Raw genomic sequence first — 27,722 nt, forward strand, 5'->3', positions numbered from 1 at the left:
CTTCATATTGTTTTCAACAGTGGCTGCACCGATTTATATTTTCATCAACAGTGTACGAGGGTTCCTTTTTCTCCATATCCTTGCCAACTGTTATTTCTTCTCTTTTCTATTTTAGCCATTCTGACAGGTGTAAGGTAACAGCTCATGGTGATTTTGATTGGCATTCCCTGATGAGTGATGTTGAGCATCTTTTAATGTGTCTGTTGGACATCTGCTTATCTCCTTTGGAAAAATGTCTATTCAGGTCCTCTGGCCATCTTTTAATTGAATTGTTTGTTTTTTGGGAAAAGGGTTGTCACTTTAAAACATGTAAGCTGAATCTGATTTTCTCATGACACTCTATGACTTCACCATCACTTTTTTATGAGTTTTTTTTTTTTTTTTAAGATTTTGTTTATTTGTTCCTGAGAGACACAGAGAGAGAGGCAGAGACACAGGCAGAGGGAGAAGCAGGCTCCATGCAGGGAGCCCAACGTGGGACTCGATCCAGGGACTCTAGGATCACACCCCAGGCAGAAGGCAGGTGCTAAACCACTGAGCCACCCAGGGATCCCAACCATCACATTTAATCAACTACAGATGACATATTTGTTTAATCTGCACATGACTTTCTAATACATTTACCTCAGAGAATCACGGTACTTATATAAAATTTTGTTTGATAATTCAGTACCATAGTATGTATCTACAAGAAAATAACTCTTATTATTACTTACATTGTGTCAATCACTATTCTTTTTTTTTTTTTAAGATTTTATTTATTTATTCCTGAGAAACACAGAGAGAGAGAGAGAGAGAGAGGCAGAGACACAGGCAGAGGGAGAAGCAGGCTCCACGCAGGGAGCCCGACTTGGGACTCGATCCCAGGACTCCAGGATCATGCCCTGGGCTGAAGGCGGCGCTAAACCGCGGAGTTACCCGGGCTGCGCTCAATCACTATTCTTAGTTGCTTCCTATTATTCCTAGATTCTGTATTTGCAAATGCCTACTCAGTTAAAATTTATTTGTAACCCCCAAATCAATAGTCTAGTGGTAAGAAGTGAAATCTGTGTAATTATGCATACACAGTTCAGTACTAACTAGTTTATCTCTCATGATGCCATCCCCTTCTCCCCTAGTAGTAAACTTTCTTTTTTCTTTTTTTATGATAGTCACACACAGAGAGAGAGACAGGCAGAGACATAGGCAGAGGGAGAAGCAGGCTGCATGCACCGGGAGCCCGACGTGGGATTCGATCCCGGGACTCCAGGATCGTGCCCTGGGCCAAAGGCAGGCGCTAAACTGCTGAGCCACCCAGGGATTCCCCTAGTAGTAAACTTTCTGACACATGGCCATCCAGAATGTTTCCAAGTATCCTTCAACCAGGTATTTTCATGAGATTGTGCTCTAGTTAGTAGTAGGTGGGTAGAAGTAGGAAATGCAATTTCTCAAAATGTCCGTGAAGGAAAGAGACAGGACCTCCTTCACCTCTGCTGGTAGGAATGTGATTGGGAAGTTGAGCAACCATCTTGGATCACAAGCGGAAGAGTTATCATGAGGATGGTGGAACCGGCAGGCTAGGAGTCTGGGTACCTAACACCATGACGACAGCCCCAGCCCTGGACTGACCACCTCTAGACATCTTTTTATTTTTATTATTTATTATTATTATTAAAAGATTTTTGTATTCACAAGAGACACACAGAGAGAGGGAGTCAGAGACACAGGCAGGGGGAGAAGCAGGCTCCATGCAGGGAGCCCAGTGTGGGACTCGATCCAGGGTCTTCAGGATCAGGCTCTGGGCTGCCTTAGACTTCCTTTATATGAGAGAAAAACAGACCTCTCTAGCTTAAGTTCTTGTTATTTTGGACTTGATGTCACCAGCAGCTGAACCTAATTTGAACTGATACAAAAAGTCATGCAGAAGTGCAGGGCCATCACTTAGACTTGTACAGGGTACAAGTTCACCGGATAAGGCACTAAGATGACTGGTGGGTAGATGGGGGCTGACACCCAACCCACCTACTCCTTTCCAAGCTTTGAACAGTGTTTTGTTTACCAAGAGCCTGATATACCCGTGGCCCGGAAGAAAAGTGAAATTTTGCTTTAGAATCTAAACTCTAGAGCAGCCTCTTCCAAAATTTCGTCTACATGCTCTTGGAGGCATTAAAAATGATTTTTAGGTAGTTCCCTTGATGTACTTTAAAAAATAACATTTAATACTAGATTAAGTGCATTGATATTTCATGATAGTCACCACTGCATTCTGCAATTTCAGACCTCAATGCTAGGAAGGGTATTATTACATAAGCAAAGGAGGAGACTGTTGACGGGGCAAGAGTGAAAGAGAACAGAAGCTCATCAAACATCGTGTCATTAGGCAGTTTTATGGTGGCTAGAGTACAAGCTCTGAAGCCAAAATGCCTGTGTTTAAATCCCGGCTCTCAGCGGCCAGCTGTGTTATTTTGGGCGTGTTTCTTAATCTCACTGTGTGCCAGTTTTTGCAACAGCACTAACATACAAGGATGCTGTGAGCATTCAAAAAAATTATGGGATCCCTGGGTGGCGCAGCGGTTTGGCGCCTGCCTTTGGCCCAGGGCACGATCCTGGAGACCCGGGATCGAATCCCACGTCGGGCTCCCGTTGCATGGAGCCTGCTTCTCCCTCTGCCTGTGTCTCTGCCTCTCTCTCTGTGAGTATCATAAATAAAAAAAAAAAATTATTACAGTATCTGACACATAATGAACACTCACTCACTCAATGAATGTTAAGATATTATCACCATTCTGGTAATTATTTAGCAAAGAAACCCAAAACTAGCCATGCTTGTTGAAAGCTTTTTTCTTTTCTTTCTTTTTTTTTTTTGTTGCCAGGAATTGTACATATCCGACCTCACTTTAGTTATCAGGAAACTAAGGCTTAGAAAAGTTCGGTAACTTTCCCAAGGTTGTGCAACTAATCCTAGCCCAGCCAGAATTCAGACTCAGGTTGGGATTCCAAAGCCACGGTTTTTAACAAAGATAATGAAGGACAAGGCCTGCAAGATTTCACAAGCTTCCTCCTGTACGCGGTTTCCCCCCTCACAGCCTGTAGCACCAACCTCTCTCACAGCATAAAGTTCTGTCCTCAAAAAAAAAAAAAAAAAAAAAAAAAAAAATTAAAGTTCTGTCCTCGAGTGGAGGATGCGCAGGACGGAGAGACCCAGAGTAAGAACAGGAGGGCGGGAGAGGTCCCGGGAGGCGGCAAGAGGGCCCAGTCTGAGCCGAAAATCCTGCTGAGTCCCTGAGACTGGCGGAATGACAGGTCTGAAGCCGACCTGGTCTGAAAAATGCTTATCGAGGATTGATACACAGCAGTGGACCCTCCCCGTTAAGTTCCAGCTCTATTTCTCGGCATGCATTTATTTATTTATTTATTTATTTATTTATTTATTTATTTATTTATTTATTTATGATAGTCACAGAGAGAGAGAGAGAGAGAGAGAGAGAGAGGCAGAGACACAGGCAGAGGGAGAAGCAGGCTCCATGCAGGGAGCCCGACGTGGGATTCGATCCCGGGTCTCCAGGATCGCGCCCTGGGCCAAAGGCAGGCGCCAAACCGCTGCGCCACCCAGGGATCCCCTATTTCTCGGCCCTTCTAAAGGACCACCGCATCGTGACCTACAAAATGAATCCCATAATTCAACAATTTCCTACTTTCTCAATTTTCCGTCATTTGATAGCTTTAAGCATTTAGTCTTCTGAATTACCGAGAGACCACGTCACACCTGTTAGGCAAGGAATCTTCGCCTTTATTGCAAGGATGTTGTTGCCACAAAACTTTCGAAATGTCGCAAATCGGCTGCTTTGTTTCTGCCGACCTGCAAGACAGCAACTTCGCCAGTGCTTTTGAAACTAACTTCTGCGACTGAAAAACGTCCTGTAACCATGTGTGTCTTTCTCGGGAGAACTTTATTCACCAAACTGAGCGCGACGGGCGGGGGCGGGGGCGGGAACACCAGCGCGGGAACTGGGCGATCCCTGCACTCCGGGGGTGACGCAGGCGCTCTGCGGAATTCCGACCGCGTGCCTGGGGTCGCTGAGGACACCTGCGGGCCACCTGCCCTGCCCATCGGTGCCAGGGCTCCCAGGCAGCCACTTTCGGGGCACGTGCTGGCTCGTGCGGGAGGCCCAGCAACTCCGTCCCCAGGGCGCCTGACTCACCCGGCCGCCCACGTGGCCCTGCCTGGACGGCCCCGGAGGCTCTGGCGGAGGCCGGGCCGCCGCTGCTCGCTCTCCCGGGGCGGGGGTGGGGGGTGGGTTGGCGGCGGCGGCGGCGGCGGCTCAGACGCTGCGAAGAGGCTCAGCGTCCGCTGCGCCAGCAGGAGGGCGCCGCCCGCACCGCGCCTTGGGCTCCGCTCTGCCCCCGGGCGGCCGCCGCCCCCGCCCGCGCCCGCGCCCGCGCCCACTTCCTGCCCCGAGCGCTCCGGCCCGCTTCCCGCTTCCCGCGGCCTCCAGCGAGCCGCGCAGAAGGAGCCGCGCCGGAGGCGTCCCTGGAGGGTGGCGCCCGCCGCGGCACAGGCGCGCTCCCCCGCCGGCGCATGCGCCCGGGGCGGCCGGCGGGCCCCGTCTCCGGTGACGTGGCGATGCGCAGGCGGAGCCGAGGTCGGTAGCGGGCGGGGGAGGAAGAGCGAGGGGAGCAGGGACGTCAGAGTGGAGAGCGGAAGGTCAGGGAGGCTCGGAGCGGAAGTGAGACCAGGGCGTCTGTCCGCCATTGTGGACCCGAGGAGCGAAGAGCGAGAGGGGGAGAGGAGCCTGCACGCCGACCGGAGGGGCCCGTTCCGCGGACGCCCGAGCGCGAGGCCCTCTTTCTGGCTTCTCGGCGAGCGGCGGCGGCGGCGGCGGCGGCGGCTGGATCAGTCACTCGGCGGAGGGCGGCAGCCGACTGCTGTGAGTGCTCGGGGAGAGGCCCAGGCGGCGGCGGCGGCGGCGGCGGCGGCGGCGGCTCTCGGGTTGCGGTGAAGAATGTCAGCCACTAGCGTGGATCAGGTGAGGGAGCAGAGGCCTCAGGCTCGGCGAAGGCCCGAGCCCTGGAGCTCCACCCTCGCGTGGGGCTTCGGCTCCTCCCCGTCGCCGCCGCTGCCGGCCCCATAACGGTGCCTCGGGCGCAAGTTGCTGCGGTCCTGCCGCCCGGGCCGGGGCGAGCGCCCTGCCCCGGAGCCTGCGGCCGAGCCGGGCGAGCCGGGCCGCGGGGCCGCGGGGCCGCGGGGCCGCGGAGGGTGGGGGAGCGGCCGCTCCCGGGGGCCTTGGGGCGCCTCCGAGGGCGGCGGGCGTGGGGCTGAGGCCCGGCGAGCTCCGGCAGACGGATTTCGAGGGGCGGGTAGGAGGTTTAAAGACCGGGGGCGGTTGGGAAATTGGAGGCTGTGGAGGATGTGGGGGGTTTTACTCCTACGCGGGTTGTTGAAAATAACTTGCCTTTGATAATGTCTTTGATTAACACACTTTCTCTCTCCTCCCCCCCTCCTTTTTTTTTTTTTTTTTTCCTCTTCTCATTACCACACCTTTCGTCTTGCTGCGCAGAGACCTAAAGGGCAAGGAAATAAAGGTGAGTTTGAATATTTTAATCTTATTTCCCAACGTTCGTTTGATGTCAGTTTTAAACTTTGCCAGGGCTTTTTTGTTTGTTTTTGCTCCAGTTTTTTTTTTTTTTTTTTAATATGTTTTGAAATGTATGTTTAGAGAAATCTTCATCGTGGACAGAGCAGAGCCAAATGCTATCTTAAACTTCGGTGGTTCCTTGCTTTTGAAGGCACTTTTTTTTTTTTTTTTTTTTTTTATATAGAAACCAAAGTGGTACAAGAAACAGTTTTGTTAGTTTGTGTGTTTCAGTTGAGGAGGTATTACGAATGTGGTGACATTTCTTTAATTTTGCAATTGATCTGTATTATGTAACTTCTACCACAAAAATTTCTACAAATGCCTGCAGATAAGTGGACATTTTGTTCGACACTGCTGGGTTACGTTGGGAAATACAACTCCAGCTGTGTTACATGTCACATTAGTGGAAATTGTACTGTTAATCACTTAGTGGAGTCAGTTATAATGAGGCAGGAACACGAGAGAGATCAAAAATGAACAGGCATGTCATCTTGCTGTGTAGTCCTGATTGCAAGGTGTGACTCAGTCTGGTATTTTAGAAAGGACTGGGAAGGAAATAATTTGTGAGGTTTCTGCTCTGGTTATGTGTTTTACTCTTTAGTCTAAAAACACACAACTATTGAAAGCAATGTATTTTTAAAAAATAGTGTATTTTGTGTCTATATTAACATGGAACGATACAGTCAACTGACTGAAACGTTGGCATTAATCATGTGACATTAGTAAGTATAGAACAATAACTGCTTTCTTGGGATAGTGCCAGTTAACATTACAGTGAATTATATATTTATAACGTTTTGTAATAGGGCTTGAAATTAGACTAAATAGAATTTTGCTTCCTGTTTTTTTTTTCAGTAGTAAAGTATTACCTAGAAAATAAGATGTACAGTAGCTTTTGAGATGGAAGTTCAAGGTCTTTATTGGTGCTCTTTATATTCTTAGGGCTTTTATTTGCTGTTGCAAATTTGAAAAGAATAGATTCTGAGTACTCAACTCAGTTAATTTTCTTTGAGTTGTAGTACAGTTTGAGAATTTGTACATACCAGATAGATGGCACTGCATCAGGTAGCGTGAATTTATTTCGTTTGTTTTGATTAAAGATGTATTTTTGCGGAGTATATGCACATTTAGAATTTTAATTTTTAGAGTTTAAAGTTTAATTTTAGAATTCTTTTTCTGTTGTAAGCATAAACTTCAGTATTTGATATTGTTTATTTAAATGTGTTAAATATTTGTAAATTCGAAAAGAATGATCCATTAATTTTTTTTTTTTCGCTAGTCTGCTCATGAGGAAGTATATAGACTTGGAGATATATGAATCTGTGGTCATTATTGCCTAGCATAAATTATTTTATCCTAGATCTGTGGGGAGGTGGCACTTTGCAAGGCTATTTGAAATGCTAAGTGTTTTGTGTTACCTGCTTTAAGGTAAGTATGCAAGTTCAGTGAAGTACTTGTTTGACAAAACAAAAAAATAAAGCATCCACAGCATTGTAAGCCATTACTGTAAGTTTGATTGCAATATAGTCATTTCATGAAGGTATGTCCTAGCAATATTTTTGATATTATAGATATGAATTATCTATGACAGTATTGCATATCATAGATACAAATTATCTGTGACAGTATTGCATATTGATGTAAATAAGTTTTTTTTTTTTTTTGGTTATTAAAATTTCATTGAACCATCAGTGTAACCTCTTTTAGATGTATTTGGACACACACAAAGTATTTATTTGGATAGCTCTTTATTCCAAGAGTTTTCTTTATTTCACCCTTATTGTTCCATTCATAGTTTTATCCATGGATAGAACGATGGACTGGGATTCCTAGGAGACCCGTGTTCTAATACTTCTGTGGCTACTGACTTGCCAAGTGAGCTTGAACACTTTGCACCTTTTGGTCAGAATTTCCCCTCTGTCTATAAAATAAAAGTGATAATTCTAGCTGTAAATCCTATTGTATGTTATGAGGAATTACAATTATAGTAGTCCACTGCTCTAGTTGCCATTTTATTTGCTGGATTTATTTTCACCTTCCTCACCTTATCTATTTTTAAGGTACAGGGAGACTGTTGCAGGAGGGAAAAACTCTGCTGGCCTAAAAGTATTGGTAATCATTTAAGATGCTTTAAAATGGTAGATACTGCACAAATACACATATACATCACTTGTATTTTTATGCCCCTGCAGGGAGAATTACAAGGCGAAGGCAGCACCTCCAGTGAACTGATACCAGTAGCTATGTGTGTCTTTGAGAAAAACTACTGTGCCTTAGCTGACTTGGTTTTCAAGCTAGTAAAATTGTTTTACAGTTACTGTTTACTTTTGTGAAGCAGAAAGCAAAGTTATTTTTCCTGAACTACATCCTGAGTATTCTAAGAATGAGTATTAAACTTGAATTCAACTTCTCAAACATGAAAGATACATGGCGCTGAGGAGTTGTCAAAGTTCTGAAAGCATAATCCTTCTCAGCTGACTTAATTTCAGAGGTGCTGGATTTCTTTTCTGAATTATCTTCATTTGACAGTGAGCCTAACACCTGTCTTAGTGTCTTTGATTTTCTAAGTTTTTTTCTGTATATACTTAAGGATTTAAGTTCACTAACAGAGCCAAAATTTGAAGGGGATTCTATATCAATCTCTTTGTAAGACAAAAATGCTTTCATAGTATAAATAATAATTCTAGGTTTACTTTCTTTGTAAGTTTGAGTTCTTTTTAATTAATATTCCTTATGTTAAATATTAGAACTCTTTATTATCTTGGCTAGGGTAGTAGAAGGACAGTAGGAATTTAAGGATAATTATTTAACTATTAGTTAATTATTTGTTTTTATTGGTTCATAATTTAAAACTGACTTTATATCAGTTATTTATTAATAAGTAGAATTTTTGCTTGCTGGAATAAAAGGGTACCTCTCCTTTCCCTGCAGGCACCACAGATAAAAGTGTCAGATCCTGTACTCCTAGCAGCCTTGCTACCAGCTTCCTCCTGTGCCATAAGTGTATAAATAGACAAATATATGGAAAGGAATTTGTCTTTCCCCTCCCCCTTCCCCCATCCTTTCCCAACAGAGGGACAGAATTGTTTGGTAAAACTGCAGTTTAAAGAATTAGGTTGAATTTGGCTCTATTTTAGTGTTTCAGAAAAGTAGTGGAAAAATGTAGTTTTGTATCCTCTCCCCACACTCCCTATGGAAATGATTGCAAAGCACTTTATTGTCATTTTAGGCTTCATTTTATTATTAATCCTCAAAACATTCCTATAAGGAGATAGAGGGTATATGGTATTGTCGCTGTTTTTATAGGTGGGAAAACATGATGCACAGATCTGTTGACTTTCCTAACTTGATGTAGTCAGGACCAGAGCAAAGAATCACCTGGCTCCTAAGGCCCATGTTCTATCTTGATTTGACTCTGCTTCATAGAGCAGAGGAAACAGGCGAAGAATCATGTAAGTCATCTGTTCTTTTTTCCCTGAAGAACTTATACAGACTATGGAACTGGCTTGGATTTCTTTACTATTTAATAGCGTTCAGTATCCAAAACATTAGATTCTCATTAAGTAATGTTCAAAAACTGAAGTCTTTAAGACAGTTGAATTTCTTAAGGAAAGGTATGATTCTGAAACTCAAGGGCTAGCTTCTTACATTCTAATTTAATGCAAATTGCTTGTCAGTATTCATGAAATACTTTTAATTAAATATTTTTTCCTTAGATTGACATACTCCTTGAATAATCTTTTAGGACTTTTTAGACATATTTATGCATCACTTATGCACAGACTGTAGACTGTATACTTAGTGCATGAGAATATTTTGTTCTTAGTCTCGGCATCTTAGAAATAGAAGAGAAAATAGAACAGAGGAAATGAGTAAGAATAGCACTGTAATGTAGATTTAGATAGATTTTAAGTGGGTACTTTTTACTGTATTAGCAGCATGGACTAAGTTTCTGAGAATCTAATGAATACAAGAAATAGCTAGTTATAATTTTGAAATAGAGAGCTGTTTTCTAGTAATATGTACTAGTGTCATAGTCTAGTAGTGTAGTGAAGATTTTTTTCAAGAGGTATAGACCATGCATAACCACCTTTGATAAAGGGGTGGTAAAGCCAGTGGTAAAGGACAACAGGTATGTTAGAATCTCCTAGGCGGAAATGATTAGCCCACCAGAAATAACCTAAGGTATCCTCCTCTTTATTTTTGTTGCTAGTGGGTGTTACATATTTAAATTTGTAGCAAGCACATTTAGTTTAGCTCAACCCTGACTCTTTCAATCCTTACCAGATACAGTTAAACCATCTCAGTGGAGCCAAGATCAAGGTGACCTTCATGTTCCTCCGGTGATATTTGAAGGCAATATAGTATCGTAAGAGGTCTACTTTGAAGGCTTCACAGAGTAGTAGTATTTCTTTGAGTGATGGTTGCTACTCAGTAGGTGGCAAAGAATTAAGGGATTTCACCTATCTTTGCTTCCATGCCATTGTCCGCTTATAAGGTTACATTTTTGGTGATCTAAACTCTTGGAAAATTCGGGAAAATAAAAGTGTAACGATGCTATAGAGGAACACACAACTTAAATCCATTGTTCCCAGCCTTAATTTATAGTAACTTTGTGACACTGTATTTTTAAGCAATAAATTTTCAGATACTGAAAGGGTTTTTTTTTGTTGTTGTTGTTGTTTTCCCCCCTCAGGGATTAGTCAACATCGATAAGAAACTCTGAGCTTTTTTCATCTCACATGTGTTTCAAATGTAGAATAGTGTATTTAGACAGTGTCATCATATCAAGTTTTAGCCTTGTTAAACTTCTGTTTATGTGGTCCTAAAGTAATTTTTAGTCTTCTTTTGGATCTTATAATATTTTATGTAATAATAATAGCCAAGATTATTGAATACTGTCTTTGAATCCTCAGATGAAATGAAGCAGGTACTGTTAATAATCTCCTTGAACAGAGAAGTAGAGTTAGAGAGGCTAAGTCACTAACTATAGATCACCCAGCTTCTCAGTGTAGACTTGGGTTTCAAACTCAGGACCTTACTGCTAGTCTGTCTATGCTCAAAAGCAATCTGAGATAGCATTCAGAGAAAAACAATTTTATAAGGCATTTTTGGAAATGATCTCTGAACAAATATGGCATTATAAATTATTCTCTGGTCTTATGTGTTGGAAGAATAATCATGGTTATCTTTAGTGTCTTAATTTCGTTTGTACTTTCAAGTGAAAGTCTTCATAATTTTTTGGTTTAGAATATGGGGCCTTTTTATTTAGATTTTTTGTACTTTATTCATTGTGACAACTGCTTCAATGAATCTTAGTTACTTCCTTTAACTGGAAATATTTAAGACATTTACTCCAACTTTAGTTACCAAGGAAAGTTATTTCATTCTTTATTTACCTTTCTGGTACTAAATAATGGAGATTTAACAAAGGTAGAGAACATTCAGCAATCTGTTATCTACAAGACTATTTGAAGTGGTTATTTTAGATTCAAATATAGCATTAGGGAACCCTTCCAGCAATTTAACTGCTTACTACAACGTTGAAATTGAGATATTTACATTATGTTTTTGGTAATGGAAAGTGTATATATAGGTTATGTATTCTTGGGTATATACAAGATTTGTAAGTTTTTGGTGGCACATAAATATTTGTATCTAAATTAAGTTAAATTTTTAAGAGGATTTTTTAAATGAGAACAACAACTCAGGATAACTTTTTCTGAGTTGGTTGAAAAATATTGAAAATGTTAGGTTATTCTGTCAGTTTCATAAAGATAATTACCACACATCTAATATAAACATATTTTTTAGTTTCAGTACAAAACGGTTCGATTCATCAAAAAGATGCTGTAAATGATGATGATTTTGAGCCATACTTAAGTAGCCAGACAAATCAGGTAAGTCTGACAGTCCCATATTTAGGAACTTAAACTTACATTAGTATTAATTGGTTTTTCAAATAGATATTTTAATTGAATAAGGCTAACCATAACATGTATTAATCTAGTGTGCCTGCATAATAGTGAGTAACAACGGTTGCAGGTTTGTGGTACAGGAGTATTCTTTAGAAATTCTAGGTGGCTGAAACTAGATTGTGAAATACAAAGATTTGAAGATGAACATTGTTTGTGGCATGGTTAGATTATCTTGTAATGTCGCTGCCGTATCTTCATAGCCAAAGCAAATGACAAGTGTAATTAGCTACACATTTGTGGGAGAGGACTAGTTTATGCCTGAAATTTTTGGCTAAATGTAGTGTTTTCTCTTTTACAAAGTATTCCAATTTGAATTTCATTGATAATTAAAGTTTTAATATAATCAGGTAACATAGGGAATAGAAGATTTATAAATCTGCTTGCCTTCTATATTGTAGGCTTGGAGAATGTCACCAAATCCGGTTAGGGGTGACTTTGGGTTCTTTTGTGTTTGGATTCTTCATGGATTATCTTGTGAATTGGTATACAGGTATAATTTAAACATTGAAAAACAAAAGTATTCTTTGGTGTCTTTGGTCTCTAGATACCATTTCTGCATCCATTTATTTATTATAGTAATAAATTACTATAAATTACTATAAATTTTTTAAAAATGAACTTTCGTTCTTAACCAGTTTCTTGAGAGAATATTCTGCAATGAAACTGCTTTTGTTTTGCTTTAAAAAAAGTATATGAAAAATGTACCATAAAATCTTAACCTCTAGGTTTTTTTTTAAACTGTAAAATAGCAAGGAACCAAATATTATTGTAGGCCTTAAGAGTTGTAGGGAAAATTTGAGAAGTAGTTCCCAATTTGTGGTATGCAGAATTGTTTTTGGGAGTGTGGAGAACCACGGTTATGTTCAACCTGAACTACCTCTTGGTCATTTCCCCTTACCCACCCCCTCTATCTGTTGATCTACATTCCTAGCTTGTTTTGGGAGGGAATAAATAAATGAGAAAGAATAAAAACGGGTGATAAAATCCATGAATGTTTGGCTGTTCATAAAAGAATGAAAAAATTCATTTCATACTTATGTAATCTAACTTTATGATCTTAGTAACAAATTTACTTTCCACCTAAAGGTTGTGAAAGAACGTATAAATGGAAAATAGAGGAAGATCATTGTTTTGAATTGCAGTGCAAGTTTTAAAAGAAATGTATAGTATTGTGTTATATTTGGGCCCTTACAGTAATCTTGGTTAACATCTCTTATGGCTGTGTTTCCAACTTTTTTTGAGTTTTCCAATTTTTTTTTTTTTTTTTTTTAGGAATTCTGGTATTATGAAGTATAGTAGATCTTTTCCCAGAAAGGTCTTCATGATCAGATAAGCTTGGGAAATTCTTTTAAATTTTAAGTAATTGAATTTTTTTGCTACTTGATTTCATATTTTATGTATTATAATGTAAAATGACTTCCTAAGACAAGGATGTAGTTATGAAGATTCTCTGACTTAATTTGTTCATCCTCTGTTTTCAAGGAATTTTAATGGAACGTAAATGTTTGAGAATTGCAACCAGTAAGAATCCTCTTGTTCTACTTGGTTAACAGATATTTTATAATTATTTGTCACAGGGGCTTAGAAGATTGTTTTTTTGGCATTCCACAGAGGTGCTAGGGAAAACCAGGGGAGGGTACTCTTGATCCCTCCCCTGCAGCAACCAGAGCTGTGCTATGCTTTTTATCTGTTTTATATATTGGAATTCTGCATAAGATTGAACTTGTAAAAAACAAAACATAGCTTTGAGAGTGTCAGAAAACCATTATTTTTTAAAAAACATTTATTGAACCCAGTGTTTAAATTGTATCATAAAAGTTTCCTTATGTTGGGACAAAAATATAAAAGATGCATTTTAATGTGATGTTTAAATAGAAAGTCTTATGCTTTGTATTAATTAAGTTGTTATATTTAAATGTATATTCATGTGCTATTTAAGGAGAAGTTTTAAATTTGATGCCAGTAAGGCTATATTATCCTCCTCCTCCTTGTTAGTACTAATGAGTAGGTTTTTACCAATTATTTTTCTATAATATAAAAAATAATTATCTGTAACCAGGGCACATATTTACCTTTTGAAGAGTGCTAACACTATGGAATGTTGAAAACTGGGTTTATTGGAGAGAAAAATTGAAAATTATCAGAAATCTTAGAGATGAGTTGTACAAGAATTTGAATTACTCATGATCACATGAACCTAGGTAGAAGAGAAAATTTTTAAAAATTGACCTTTTAAAGCAGGTTAATGAAAACTAGAATTATTAGTGAAGTATCTGAAGTAATTAGTTAGATTAAAGTTATGTAAGCATTTATAGTTACGTGTACTGACCTAGCCGAAATAATTGTTTAATTAAAAAGTTTTTAATTGATTGTATAATATATTTTTAAAATTAAATTCCTCCATCTGACTTTAATATAAAATAACAAAAATGAATCTTTTGTCTGGAAAAGTGTTTAATTTTTTGGCTAATGATTTAAATTGTTTTGTATACTTAAATCTAATTCAAGTAAATCTGAGGATACTTTAAAACAGGTTGTTGGCCTTCTGTAGTAGTATATTCTATTTTCTAGTGCTCTGTTTTTTTTTTTTTTTTTTTTTTTTTTTTTTTTAGTGCTCTGTTTCTTAAGGGATAATTTTTATAGTAATTTGAGAAGTAAATGTTCATCCTCTAGGTATTAAAATTAGTTCTCTAAAGTTCCTTAGAGTAATATGATTAAGTTGATTGGAAAATTCAGGTTTAAATGGTACTGTTAAAGATGCCATGTAAGTTGTGCATATAAATTTGAAAAATAAATTGGAAAAATGAAGTTTGAGTTTGTCTGCTTGTATATATAGGGAAATAAATTCTTAGCTACGTTTATTAGAAAAGTGGAATAGAGAAACAGGAAAGTAAAAAATATTTTGAATTTTATTTTCTGTCCCTGCCATCATTGCCCTCGTTAAGGTTTTCATTATCTCTTCCTATTGGAATGATTTTCTAACCAGTAATTCTATATTGCCACTCAGCAGTCTTCTTAAAGTTCAAGTCTGTGCCACTGTCATGTTAAGAGTTATTAGCGCAGCTTCACAACAGTGGGTACATTTATTATATGAGTGCCCTTAAAAATTGCTCCATTTCCTTCTCTGCCTCCTGTTTGGTCAACTTTCTCCACCTAATTTGAGGAAGGAAATAGAACTCACTGTTTTCTAAGAATATAAATATTTTCTGAATATTTTCTTTCATGATCTCAGTCTTTGTATGTATAATCTACAGACACATATATATACACACAGATGGATCTATCTGTCCCTTCGTGAAGTCTCTTCTGATTCCCCAGTTACTGGCTTCCCTGCTTGCTCTTTGTGCTAGAGTGCTTGTTTTGCTTTGTTTGGACTTCCATTTACAGTACCTATCAAATGGTAGGGTATATGTGTCTTCCACACTAGACCTGGGAAGTGTTCCAGGTCAGAGTCCATGTTCTTCATCTTTTTGTCTCCAGTGACTGGCACTGTGTCTGGCACATAGTAGGCATTTATTAAGTATTGAATTAGTGGATTGGGTTACCTGCAAGTACTGAATTAACGGATTGGGTTATCTGCTAGAATTAGGGAACAAAGAATTACATTTGATGAAATAATTAGGTTAACTGGGTACCACTTATATTATTTTGTGACACCCTTGTGGTTAGATACGTGTAGGGTATACTTTTTTGAAAAGTACGATAATGTTTTTGAAGTTATTTGAAGAAAGTATACGTAAGCATTAAAGACTTTTTAATACAGAAGTGAGTTCTGGAGTTTGAAGTACCTCAGGTTCTTAATGGAAAACAGTTTTTGTTTTTCTTTGTATGAAAGTGCTTTTATTGGTGAATTATGCCTTTTCCTTTCTAATTGGACTTCTGGGTTATTTATAGAGTCTTTCTTTGAAAGAAAGTGAAAATGGATCTTAAGTTTCTTTGTGAAACACTGGCTATAATTGGGTTGTATTAAAATGTCTCAAGTCAGAGTAGTAGTCATGAATTTCTTGTTCAGATTTTCTATGAGGTACTAGAAAAGCAATTGATCTATATCATAAGGCTGAGAAATAACAAGTGATTTTAAAATTCTAAGGAAGATCTTTTAAATTATTTCTGTATTTTAGTTTTCAAGTAAAAAAAGAGAACTAAAGATAAAAGGCTTTATTCCTATACTTCCTAACAGCACTTTGTAATTAACTTGGTAGATTTTAAAAAATCTTGACAATTGATAAAGACCAGCAGGTATTATCCCCATTTTACCAAGAGAGTCAGGGTTAAAGAAATTACATGATCTCATGAGGTCACTGACAAAGTAAGAGATTAAAGAAGATGAGTTTATATTCTTAAGATTTGAGGTAGGTTTGAAATTATATCATGTGTTTGGTGATTAATTTACATTTTAAAGAGGCAGGTTAAGTTGTATTGACTAATGTAACTATCATTGATTGAATACTTAATGTGTTTTAGGCACTGTATCTTTATTTCCTTTTAGTAGATAAGAAAACAATTCAGAGTATAAGTAATTTGGCTACTTTCACATAGCTGATAAGTGCCTGGGCTCGGATTAAAGTTTAGATACCTCATGGGTTCACTTCAACCTTATGTTAAATGGCCTCCCCAGATTGTGTTTCTAAGTTAATGCTGTGGGTAAAAAGTCTGTAGATCTGTTGTTAAGAGTATGCTTCATTATATTCATTGATTTTTTTTAAATCACTTTACATATTTACATATTGATGTTATTTTTTTCCCTTTCCAAAAAGGGAAAGTTCTTTGACTATGAGGGAAACATTAAACATTTCACATCATTTGTTTCAAAGGTTGCATATCTTTAAAGAATATAGTAAAATTTCACTATATACCTGACCAGTTTCTAAATTATAAATAAACTGTTAAAGCAATTATTTGAACATAAACTGTGACAAGAGATTATGTCTCATTATAGCCAGTTTGAAGTAAAATGTGAAAGTAAGTTTTCAGTTGTTATTTTCCATCCTCAGTAAGTGGAACTTTGGTTCCTCTTCCCTACCAAGGTAGATTGCCCTGATTGGTATTCCACATAGCTAGCAATTAAGAATCTATCTTAAATTTAGCAGAACATATTTTTAAATATTTCCAGTTACAATCAAAGCTCTACTAGTTTGAAATGTGTTGACCTTATCTTACTTTGAAACTCTGAAAGTTTCCTATAGCTTTCTTCTTACTAGGACCCAAAATGAAGCCTTGCCTTTAGAAGCTGCTTAAAGTACTTTCATGGAGCTAAGGAAAAAAACATTCAGCTAAAACTGCTGGAAAAATAAGTGGTTACCGTTTGATAAACTGCAGAAAGCTGGCCACTTATCCAATATATTTAAGAAGTACAGGTGGTAGCAGTAATAGTGGACAGCTCTTTAGTAAGATCTCTGCTTATTAGCCAAAGCTGTCTGTTTGATAGCAGTTGTGACTAATGGAACACATTTTAATGTAATTTAAGCTTACTTTGACAAAATCAGTAATACAGATGTGAAGTAGTAAAATTTACGATTTAAAAAAATAATTGAAAAGACACCTAATAAAAGTCTCCCACCGAAGAGTTTGGGCCTGGTCCAGCCCCATAGGTAACAGTTGGCAGGATTTGTTTTCCCATTCCCCAGAGAAAATTGGCTTTCTTTTTTTAGGAATTTAGTACAGATTAGATAACCAGTTAAAACAAGGTGGACGTACTGTAGCCCAGAGATCATATCCAGTTTATGCCCTGTTTTCTTTGAAAGAACCTCTAAGCTAATAGCTTTTTAAAGAGTTGTTTAAAAAAAAAAAACAAGATGAGTGACAACGACTCGATACTGTTTGGCTTGCAAAGCTTGAGTTGTTTACTCTTTGCCCTTTAGTTTGCTAACCTCTGAATTATTGTGATACAGGTAAGTTAGGAACTTAGTAGGTAACTGCAAAATTTAGCATTTGTGATGGTAAAATAAAAATATTCAACATAAATTAGGAGTGTTATTTTGCAAAAACCTGATTATGAGGAATGAACTTTAAAAACTTTCTACCTGGTCTGATTTTCCACTTTCACATCCAGGTATGGACTTACTGAGTGCAGATTTCAGTGCCAACATTCTAAATTAAAACTTTGAAACTGGTTACCTTCTTCTTCAACACAGCTCTCTTGCTCTTTCCCCATGTGGAATTTATTCACTTCCCTGTGTTTTGTGTCTCTTTAACTGTAGGCTTTCTTTTAGAATGAATGTATCAGTGTTTTTCACAATGTAGACATTCAATAAGTGTTTGGTTGAAATAATAAATAAAAGGATATTTTTAGCAACTTAAAAAATAACTTAAAAGATATTTTACTCTAACATATATGTTATACTGGCTGGCCTGTTCATTTTTATTAAGCTTTTTAGAGTTTTATATCACAAGGACCTCCTTGTCAGTGTGAAACCCTACAAGTACCTTTATTTTTAGCCAATAATTTTGTGATCAGATTACCACAATCTGTGTGTGTATGTGTGAGATCTTCATAACTGTGTGTGTATGTGTGAGATCTTCATGACTAGGAAAGTTTAATCTTTACTAATTTAAGAATTTTTTTCTTTGAAAAAAAAAAGAATTTTTTCTTTGAAAACCATTGTTGGTTGTGAACTTTCCTCAGGTTTCTCTTGTATTAAATATAGCAGTCAGTATTTCCAGTGTTGGTCTGTGAGATGATGTCAGATTTTCGTTATTTCCTTCATACTAATATTGTGAACATTTTTTGGAATATATTTTCAAATATAGTATCTAATATAGTCAAAGAATATGTTCAATTAAATTAGTAAGCAGTAACCCATCTATTTCCCATTTTGAATGTAGTAAAATATATAGAGTATATTTAAAAAGTCATTTTCTTAAAAAAATAGTATGAAGTGGCAGAGTTATTTTTTAAGTCCAAGCTTTGCTGGAAATAGTAAATCTATGTCACAATTATTAATTTTTTAAAAAAGATTTTATTTATTTATTCATGAGAGACACAGAGAGAGGCAGAGAGAGAAGCAGGCTTCGTACAGGGAGCCCGATGCAGGACTTGATCACGGGACCCCGGGATGACACCCTGGGTCGAAGGCAGAAGCTCAACCGCTGAGCCACCCAGGCATCCCTACAATTATTAATTTAAATGCAAACTTTGATTGTCTTATTTTTTTAATCAGTTTTATTGGAATCATTTCAAAAGACAAAATATTAAATTTCTCATAGTGGACAATTTCAACAGTTGTGAGGTGTGGCGAAGTAACTTAATAGTAATAACATCTCAATATTCAATGATAGGCCTTTAAAAGAAATTTCTAATGAATCCCAAGTAGTATCTATGATGTTACTGTCACACATTTATATTGCCACAGTTTTTTGGATGGAAAAGTAGTGGGCAGCATAGTTCTAAGAGAGTAACAGGAAAAAAAAAATACTTTATTCCAGGGAATTTAGAATAAAAACGCCTGTATAAATTGAGTAATCAGCCTTCAGAATGGCATTCACTCTTCCAGGGAGAGTACTAGTTGTCCTGACTAGATACTAGTTTAATTTTTAAATTTTGCTTAATTCTGTACATTATAAAGGTCTGTCCAGTGCTTTAAAAATCAGAGCTAAACCAGAGTGAGAAAATCTATTTCATATGTGTATTGGGCCTAAGGAACCCATTTCAAAATAAATCCTTAAAATAATTTGTTTTTTACATTGGCTAATAACAAAGTTGTTTTTTTCTTTTTTTTCTTTAATAGAATTTGGTGGTTTCATTTTTGGCAAATTACTAAATGAATGTTTAATTACTATCCCAAAACGAATGATTTAATTGTAGTAATTCTGGGAAAAAAATTACAGGAACTCTTTCTAAATTAAAATTCTGAGCGGGAAGGTGATAAGTTAATTGGGGAAAATTTGGAAATTAGAGTACAAAGAAAAAAGGTACTGGTTGTCCCACCGTTAAGAAATCATAGTAAGGATTTGATTTTGATTGTTTTTCAAAACGAGCAAGGCAAAACAAGAAGCAGATCATGCCCTGGGTATAATCTTGAATCATGATTTTCTTCTCAGAGTGTGAGCATTTCTTTTATTTTTTCTTAATAAAAGTATAAAATTTAATTGCTGAATTGGATTCTATTATATAGATAGGTATACTATAATTCCTGTATTATTTGGCATAGCTTCCAGATTTGTTTAATCTTTGCATAAATTTTTGGATACATCAGCTGCTTGAAATAAAGTTGGCTGTAAAAGATCAATTTGTGTCTGCAAAGTTTATAATTCAGACTTTTGTAGAAATGATGGTATTTTTAAATTGTGCTGGAGGATCTGACTCTTAAAAATAATCCCATCCTACCCGTCTCCTCTCCTCACCCCCTCTAAAAGAACAGTTTTACAACAAATATTTTAAAACAGAAATACCAGCAAAATTTTGTCTTGATACAATTGGATTTGAAATTTTAATTCTATGTGGACAAATGCATCTGTTTTTTATTTATTTAAAACTATTTTAATCTTCCAGTCTTTTTTACCCTTACTCTTCAGAGGATATTTCGCTCCTGATTATGATCTTTTGTTTTCCAGAGTAACAGCTATCCACCAATGTCAGATCCATACATGCCTAGTTACTATGCTCCATCCATTGGATTTCCATATTCTCTTGGGGAAGCAGCATGGTCCACGGCTGGAGACCAACCTATGCCATATCTGACAACCTATGGACAAATGAGTAATGGAGAACATCATTATATACCAGATGGTGTGTTTAGTCAACCTGGGGCATTAGGAAATACCCCTCCATTTCTTGGTCAACATGGATTTAACTTTTTTCCTGGTAATGCTGATTTCTCTACATGGGGGACAAGTGGATCTCAGGGACAATCAACACAAAGTTCTGCTTATAGTAGCAGTTATGGCTATCCACCTAGTTCTCTTGGGAGAGCTATTACAGATGGACAGGCTGGATTTGGCAATGATACTTTGAGTAAGGTGCCCGGCATTAGCAGTATTGAACAAGGCATGACCGGACTGAAAATTGGTGGTGACCTGACAGCTGCAGTGACAAAAACTGTAGGAACAGCCTTGAGCAGCAGTGGTATGACTAGCATTGCAACTAATAGTGTGCCCCCAGTTAGTAGTGCAGCGCCTAAACCAACCTCCTGGGCTGCCATTGCCAGAAAGCCTGCCAAACCTCAACCGAAACTTAAACCCAAGGGCAATGTGGGAATTGGGGGTTCTGCTGTGCCACCACCTCCTATAAAACACAACATGAATATTGGAACTTGGGATGAAAAGGGGTCAGTGGTAAAGGCTCCACCAACCCAACCAGTTCTGCCTCCTCAAACTATAATCCAGCAGCCTCAGCCATTAATTCAACCACCACCATTGGTGCAAAGCCAACTGCCTCAACAGCAGCCTCAGCCACCGCAACCACAGCAGCAACAAGGACCTCAGCCACAGGCCCAGCCTCACCAAGTGCAGCCTCAACAGCAGCAGCTGCAGAATCGCTGGGTAGCCCCTCGGAATAGGGGAGCTGGATTCAACCAGAACAATGGAGTGGGCGGTGAAAACTTTGGTTTAGGTGTTGTTCCTGTCAGTGCTTCACCTTCTAATGTGGAAGTGCATCCAGTGCTGGAAAAGCTAAAGGCCATAAACAATTATAATCCCAAAGACTTTGACTGGAACCTGAAGAATGGACGTGTGTTTATAATTAAAAGCTATTCTGAGGATGACATACACCGTTCAATTAAGTACTCTATCTGGTGTAGTACTGAGCATGGTAATAAGCGTTTGGATGCAGCTTACCGTTCCCTGAATGGGAAAGGCCCACTCTATTTACTCTTCAGTGTGAATGGCAGTGGACATTTTTGTGGAGTGGCTGAAATGAAGTCTGTTGTGGACTATAATGCATATGCTGGTGTCTGGTCTCAGGATAAGTGGAAGGGCAAATTTGAAGTTAAATGGATCTTTGTCAAAGATGTTCCCAATAACCAATTACGGCATATTCGCTTAGAAAATAATGACAACAAACCAGTTACCAATTCAAGGGACACTCAAGAGGTACCCCTAGAAAAAGCTAAGCAAGTGCTTAAAATAATTGCTACTTTCAAGCATACCACCTCAATCTTTGATGACTTTGCACATTATGAAAAGCGTCAAGAAGAGGAGGAAGCCATGCGTAGGGTAAGAGTACAGTAATTTTTTTCCGCAGGGTCTTTTTTTTGGGGTGGTATGTATGGATGGGTATTCTCTTTTTTTTTTTTTTGGATGGGTATTCTTTAATGCCTTTTAATACTACATTCCGGGTTTAGGAGCTTTCCTCTGAGGGAAACCTAGCTTAAGAAACAGAACCTTGTAAACTCCCTTTAGGGCCTCTGATGGCACGTGGCCATCATTTTCTCTTCCCAAGGGTCATTCTCATCTGACTTTGCCTGTTCTTCATACTCAGGTGATAAAGGTCATTGAGTGGTGGTCATCAGAGTTCTGCATTTATAACTAAGCAGACTCACGAACTGGTGAGGGATTCTAATCACTAATTTTAAACATTAGTTTTATGTAAAAATGTGTCAGGAGTCTGAAACAAACAGCTTTTGAATGTTTGAATATTTGTATTTATGAGAAGTAATGTAGACTTTTTCCTTGAAATTCCTTCCTAAACCATTTTTATAATTTGTACACTTGAAGCACTTGTACAAAATACAGTAGGAATTTGACTTTAGGAAGGCAGCTTAGAGTTGTGAAGGCATGAGCTTTTAGATTTTGACTGCAGAATTTGATTTCTTATTCTGTTGTTGACCCTCTGTGGGACTCTTGAGGGAGACTTTCCTGAACTTATGCACTGTTTTTGCTTGCACCATATAGACCAGAATTTGATCATAGGGCATACAGAGCAAGACAGGCTGGGGAACATTTTCTGTTCCAAAGCACAGAACAAAATTGGGGTCCTATTTTTAGGATGAAAAGAGAGAATGGACGGAGTAGACCTAACTAGGAGATTTTTCCATTGACAGTACATTTAAATTTCTTTTCAAATGCAGCAGGGATAGAGTTAGAAACTTTTTAAATAAATTATGTTGGTTACTATGGAAAGCTCTTATGTAGAAAATAAGATAAAGTAGGAAGGGCAGCCCGGGTGGCTCAGCAGTTTAGCACTGCCTTCAGTCCAGGGCCTGATCCTGGAGACCCGGGATCGAGTCCCGCGTCGAGCTCCCTGCATGGAGCCGGTTTCTTCCTCTGCCTGTGTCTCTGCATCTCTCTCTCTCTGTGTCTCTCATGAATAAATAAAATCTTAAAAAAAAAAAAAAAAAAAGATAAAGTAGGAAGTTTAGAAAATGTCAGTAATTTGTTTCTTTGTGTAATCTTACATATCTTGGAGCTTCTTGGTCTGTGCAGACAAGGGAACTATCTTAGTGAACATTCCTCACTGGTGAATTGAAAGAATGATTCTAGAGCAGTGGTTTTGCCAACCTTAGGGCACTTAAATTAGTGGGGTGCTTCTTGGAAATGCAGGTTCTTGAGACCACTGCAGGAAAATCTGATATATAGGTGGCCCTTGAAGAATGTGCAGGTTAAGCATGCCAGACTTGCCGGCGCAGTTGGAAATTTGTGTATAACTTTACTTACCCAAAACGTAACCACTTAGAGCATACTGTTTACAGGAAGTCTTGCTGATACCACAAATAGTTGATTAACACATTCTGTATGTTACATGAATTGTATACTTTAGTTTTACAATAAAATAAGGTAGAGAAAAAGTGGTATTAAGAGAATCATCAGGAAGAGAACAGTATGATACATTTATCATACTGTATTTAGCAGAAAAAAATCGCATACAGGTGGACCCACACAGTTCACACACATGTTGTTCAAGGATCAACTGTATTTGATAAGGGATCTGGTGGTGTACATTTTTAATGAGAGCACCTTAGGTGATTCTGGTGCTAGTGATTCCAGTTAAATGTGGGAGAATGAGGGGAAAAAGGATCAAAAGTGGCTTCTGAATTTTTGAGCTCAGCAGTTGAGTAAATGGTCATATTGTAGCTGCCATTATAAATGGTGGATCAGGAGAATTGGATTTGGGCTATGAAAAGTAGGGTGCAGGTTTTCCTTTTAGGATGTGCTGATTCTAAAATGCCTTTGAGAAATACAGACTGAAATCTCTGATTAAGCAGTTAGATGTAGGAGTTAGATTTGGGAGCTTTCTCTTCTTAAATAGTTGATTCTACAAAAGTGGGATGAGATTGCTCAGGGAAAAAGATGCCTGGCAAGGAATTATTTCTCAACTTTCTTTTCTCTCCCACCACTAAGGAGAGGTCACCCTTATACGTCTTCTACATTTCTTCCCTACCCAGTCTAAAAATTTGGTCCCAGTTTTATTATTTTTTTATTACATAATTGTCTCAGGAATTATTTGACAGTTAAATATTGTTTTGCAATTACATATACAACAGTGATTTAAAATTAATAATTTTTAAACTTTGAAATTATACATTTAAATCATTTCATGGTTTACTGCCCTTTTTTTTTTTTTTTTTAAAGATTTTTAAAATTTTTTTATTCACGAGAGATAGAGAGGCAGAGACACAAGCAGAGGGAGAAGCAGGCTCCATGCAGGAAGCCTGATGTGGACTGGATCCCGGGTCTCCAGGATCACACCCTGGACTGAAGGCAGCGCTAAACCGCTGAGCCACTCGGGCTGCCCTACTTCCCGTTTTTTGATGATGTTTAAGAATTTTTTTAAAATCCTAATTTTTTTTTTTTTTTTTTTTTTATGATAGTCACAGAGAGAGAGAGAGAGAGAGAGGCAGAGACGCAGGCAGAGGGAGAAGCAGGCTCCATGCACCGGGAGCCTGATGTGGGATTCGATCCCGGGTCTCCAGGATCGCACCCTGGGCCAAAGGCAGGCGCCAAACCGCTGCGCCACCCAGGGATCCCTTAAAAATCTTATATAACAATTTTTTTAGGAAGAATAATTTGGTGTGTATGTTTTGTTTATGGATAACATAAATATATTTATTAAGTCCTTCTAGATTAAGTAAATGTCTTTGGCCATGTTATGTGAACAACAGTTTACCTGGATATGAAATTCTTAGGTCACAAACTTTTTATTCAGGCTTAGATTTATAGTTTTATATTTATATTACGTTATTTATGGCTTTATATTATGGAGAAGTCTGAGGCCAGCCTAAATTTTCTTTCTTTGGAAATAGCTATTTCTGTTTGTGTACACCAAAGATTATTCTTGGACTATGAACATGTATGTAGAATTTAATATGGACCTCTATTATAACTTTCCTTAATCTTTGTCTATAAGCCAAGTTTTTACTTATATTTTCTTTTTTCTGGTTATGTCAAAAAATGTGTTGGAACTTTGTCTCTGAGTGCCATTGGTTCTTTATCATTTTTCTCTGAATTTGGAGACTTTCAAATTTTAATTTCCATGTCATTAATTTGGTTTACTTTGTGTTGATTTTGTGATTTAGGAAGTTGTGAATTGTTCAGTGATAGTATTAGTTTGTTTACATTGTTACATCTAGCTCCTGCCTACATGTTGATTGTTTTTTTTTTTTACTTGATCCAGAGTCCATCTTGAAATTTGAGCACAAAGCTGATGGTTTAAAGCTTATTTCTGCTTCATATATTTTTTTTAGAAACTTCTTCCTCTCATATGCTTTTTAACTTCTTTTTTTTAAAAAAAAATTTACATACAGTAAAACTGTAAATTCCCTTTTGGTGCTTTTTGTAGTTAAGTGCTTTCTTCCCCCTTTGATTAATCTGTTTTCTGTCTCTGTAAGGTATTTTCCGTAATGTCACATAAACAAAATTACACAGTGTGTAATCTTTTAAGACTGGCTTCTTTCACTTAGCATGTATCTTTGCAGTGTATCAGTGTTGTTTTATATATTCTTTGTTCCTTTTAATTACTAAGCATCATTCCACTGTGTGGATTTACCAGTTTGTTTACCCGTCCATCCTTTGAAGAACTTCTGGGTTGTTTCGAGGTTTTGGAGAATGTAAATAAAATAAAGCTCCGACAAATTCATGTACACATCTTTTTAAAACTTTTTTTTTTTTTTTTTTTTTTTTAATCATGCAGTATAATTCACTTTTTTAGGGTGGACAGTTAATGAATTTTAACACATTTGTAGATATGTGTAACCACTACCACTATCAGGATACAGAGTAGTTTCATCAGGCAAACTGTCTTTACTGTCCCTTTGTATTTACATTCTTCCTCCATGTCTAACCTCTGGCAGCTGTGATTTAGACTCAAAATAGTTTTTTGGTTTTTTTTTTAAATTATCGTTGACATACAGTGTTTCAGGTGTACAACTTAGTGATTTGATACATATACATTACAAAGTATTCACAATAAGTGTAGTTACTGTCACCATACAAAGTTATTACAGTATTATTGACTATTTCCTGTTCTGTACATTTGATCTCAGTAATATATTTATTTTATAACTGGAAATTTGTACCTCTTAATTCTCATCAGTTCACCCATCCCCCCCCACTCTCCCACTCCTTGTATTTATGAGTCTGTTTTTGTTTTGTTGTGTTTTAGATTCCACGTATAAGTGAGTGAAATCATATGGTATTTGTCTTTCTCTGTCTGACTTACTTCACTTAGCATAGTACCTTCTAGATTCATCATGTTGTAACATTTGGCAAGATTTCGGGTTTCTTTTTTATGGCTGAGTAATGTTCTATTGTGTGTGTGTGTGTGTGTATGCCACATCTATTTTTAGTCATTTATATATTGATGGACACTTGGGTTGCTTGCACATCTTGGCTGTTAAAAATATTGCAATAATAAACATAGGGATATATATCTATTTTTTTTCGAAATAGTGTTTTGTTTTCTTTGGATAAACATACCCAGAAGTAGAATTACTGGATTGTATGATATTTATGTTTTTAATTTTTTGAAGCACATTCATTGTGTTTTCCACAGTGGCTGTACCAATTTACATTCCCACAAACTCTGCATGAGATAGTTCTCTTTTCTCCACATCCTCACCAATACTTGGTATTTCTTGTCATTTTGATACTAGCCATTCTGAGAAGTGTGAAGTGAGATTTCATTGTGTTTGCATTTCCCTAATGATTAGTGATGTTTAGCATCTTTTCTTGTGTCTGTTGACCATCTGTCTGTCTGTCTTTGGGAAAACATCCATTCAGATCTTTAACCCCTTATTTGGATGATATGTCATTTGTATTTGTAAATATCTTTTCCCATTCGGTAGTCTGCCTTTTAGTTGTGTTGATGGTTTCATTCATTATACGGCGGCTTTGATTCATTATAGTTTTATTAGTATTCTTTGTTGTGAAATACTATTTTACGACTTGTTTTGACTTTTTTTTTTTTTTTTTTCTATCATCACTGAACCAGGAAGAGGATCATCCAGGTCAGATATTTGCTCCAAAACAGGGTTGTCATTTTCTTTCTTCCTTTTAATGCTTAGTGTTAGTTGCACATTCTCTTCCTGCTATACATGTGGGCGTAAGAGAATCATGTTGATTGTTGACTTCACCAATCGAGTGATTTATCAGCCTGTGAGGAGTAAATAAGAAGGGAGAATCAATACAATGCATAGTGCTAGCAGATGTATAATTTAACTTTGCTTTGAGTTTGAGACCACCAAGTCAAGAAACAGTTTTCCCTGTTTGTTAACTGTTTAGCATTTGAAGTCTTATGTATACTTGCCCTGTTTTCTTCCTGGTGCTGTTATATCCCCTGTCCAGGAGGAATGTGTAGACTTTTATTTGTAGATTTTCTCTTAGATAAGCTTGTGCTTGCACTTTAGCTTTCCAGCATAACTGCTTTTAAATATTCTTGGCATCCCATGATGAAGGATGTCTGTCTGTCATAGGTTCTCCTTGATTCCATCAAAAAAGAACAAACTAGTGGTGTTTTGGTAGATTTTTTTTTTTTAACTTATTATTCCTTTTTTCTTTTTTAAGTAAAAGGATTTGCAGGTCATCGTTCAGTGTTCTTTTCTAACTTGACTCCATCTGTCTTATATTTTGCTGAAATTCTTCAAACCTTCTGATATGTGGAGGTCACATTTTCTTAGGTGCATACTTTCCAGTTTTTGGGTAGAGTTTCTTAAGACATACAGTGGCACTAATTATAAAAGAAAAGATTGATAAAATT

At 37.6% G+C, this 27,722-nt stretch overlaps 1 protein-coding gene across 10 annotated transcripts in view; it reads left to right on the forward strand.

The window, feature by feature from the left end:
* Positions 1 to 4,711: 4,711 nt before the first annotated feature.
* YTHDF3 (YTH N6-methyladenosine RNA binding protein 3) overlaps positions 4,712 to 27,722 on the forward strand; it is a 40,069-nt gene continuing 17,058 nt past the window's right edge. Inside the window, exons 1-6 of one of the 10 annotated variants that reach the window (XM_049103717.1) lie at positions 4,723 to 5,006; positions 5,538 to 5,562; positions 7,808 to 8,106; positions 8,922 to 9,067; positions 11,430 to 11,515; positions 20,147 to 21,745. In XM_049103717.1, coding sequence (XP_048959674.1) covers positions 9,010 to 9,067; positions 11,430 to 11,515; positions 20,147 to 21,745 — 1,743 coding nt within the window. In that variant the 5' untranslated portion in view covers positions 4,723 to 5,006; positions 5,538 to 5,562; positions 7,808 to 8,106; positions 8,922 to 9,009. Of the gene's footprint in view, positions 5,007 to 5,271; positions 5,338 to 5,537; positions 5,563 to 7,024; positions 7,044 to 7,468; positions 7,491 to 7,807; positions 8,107 to 8,921; positions 9,068 to 11,429; positions 11,516 to 20,146; positions 21,746 to 27,722 lie in introns of those variants that run through there. The other 9 variants (XM_025477833.3, XM_035708432.2, XM_025477834.3 and 6 more) reach the window with 9 other exon arrangements.

This window comes from Canis lupus, chromosome 29 (assembly GCF_003254725.2).
Source record: "Canis lupus dingo isolate Sandy chromosome 29, ASM325472v2, whole genome shotgun sequence".
Lineage (NCBI taxonomy): Eukaryota > Metazoa > Chordata > Mammalia > Carnivora > Canidae > Canis > Canis lupus.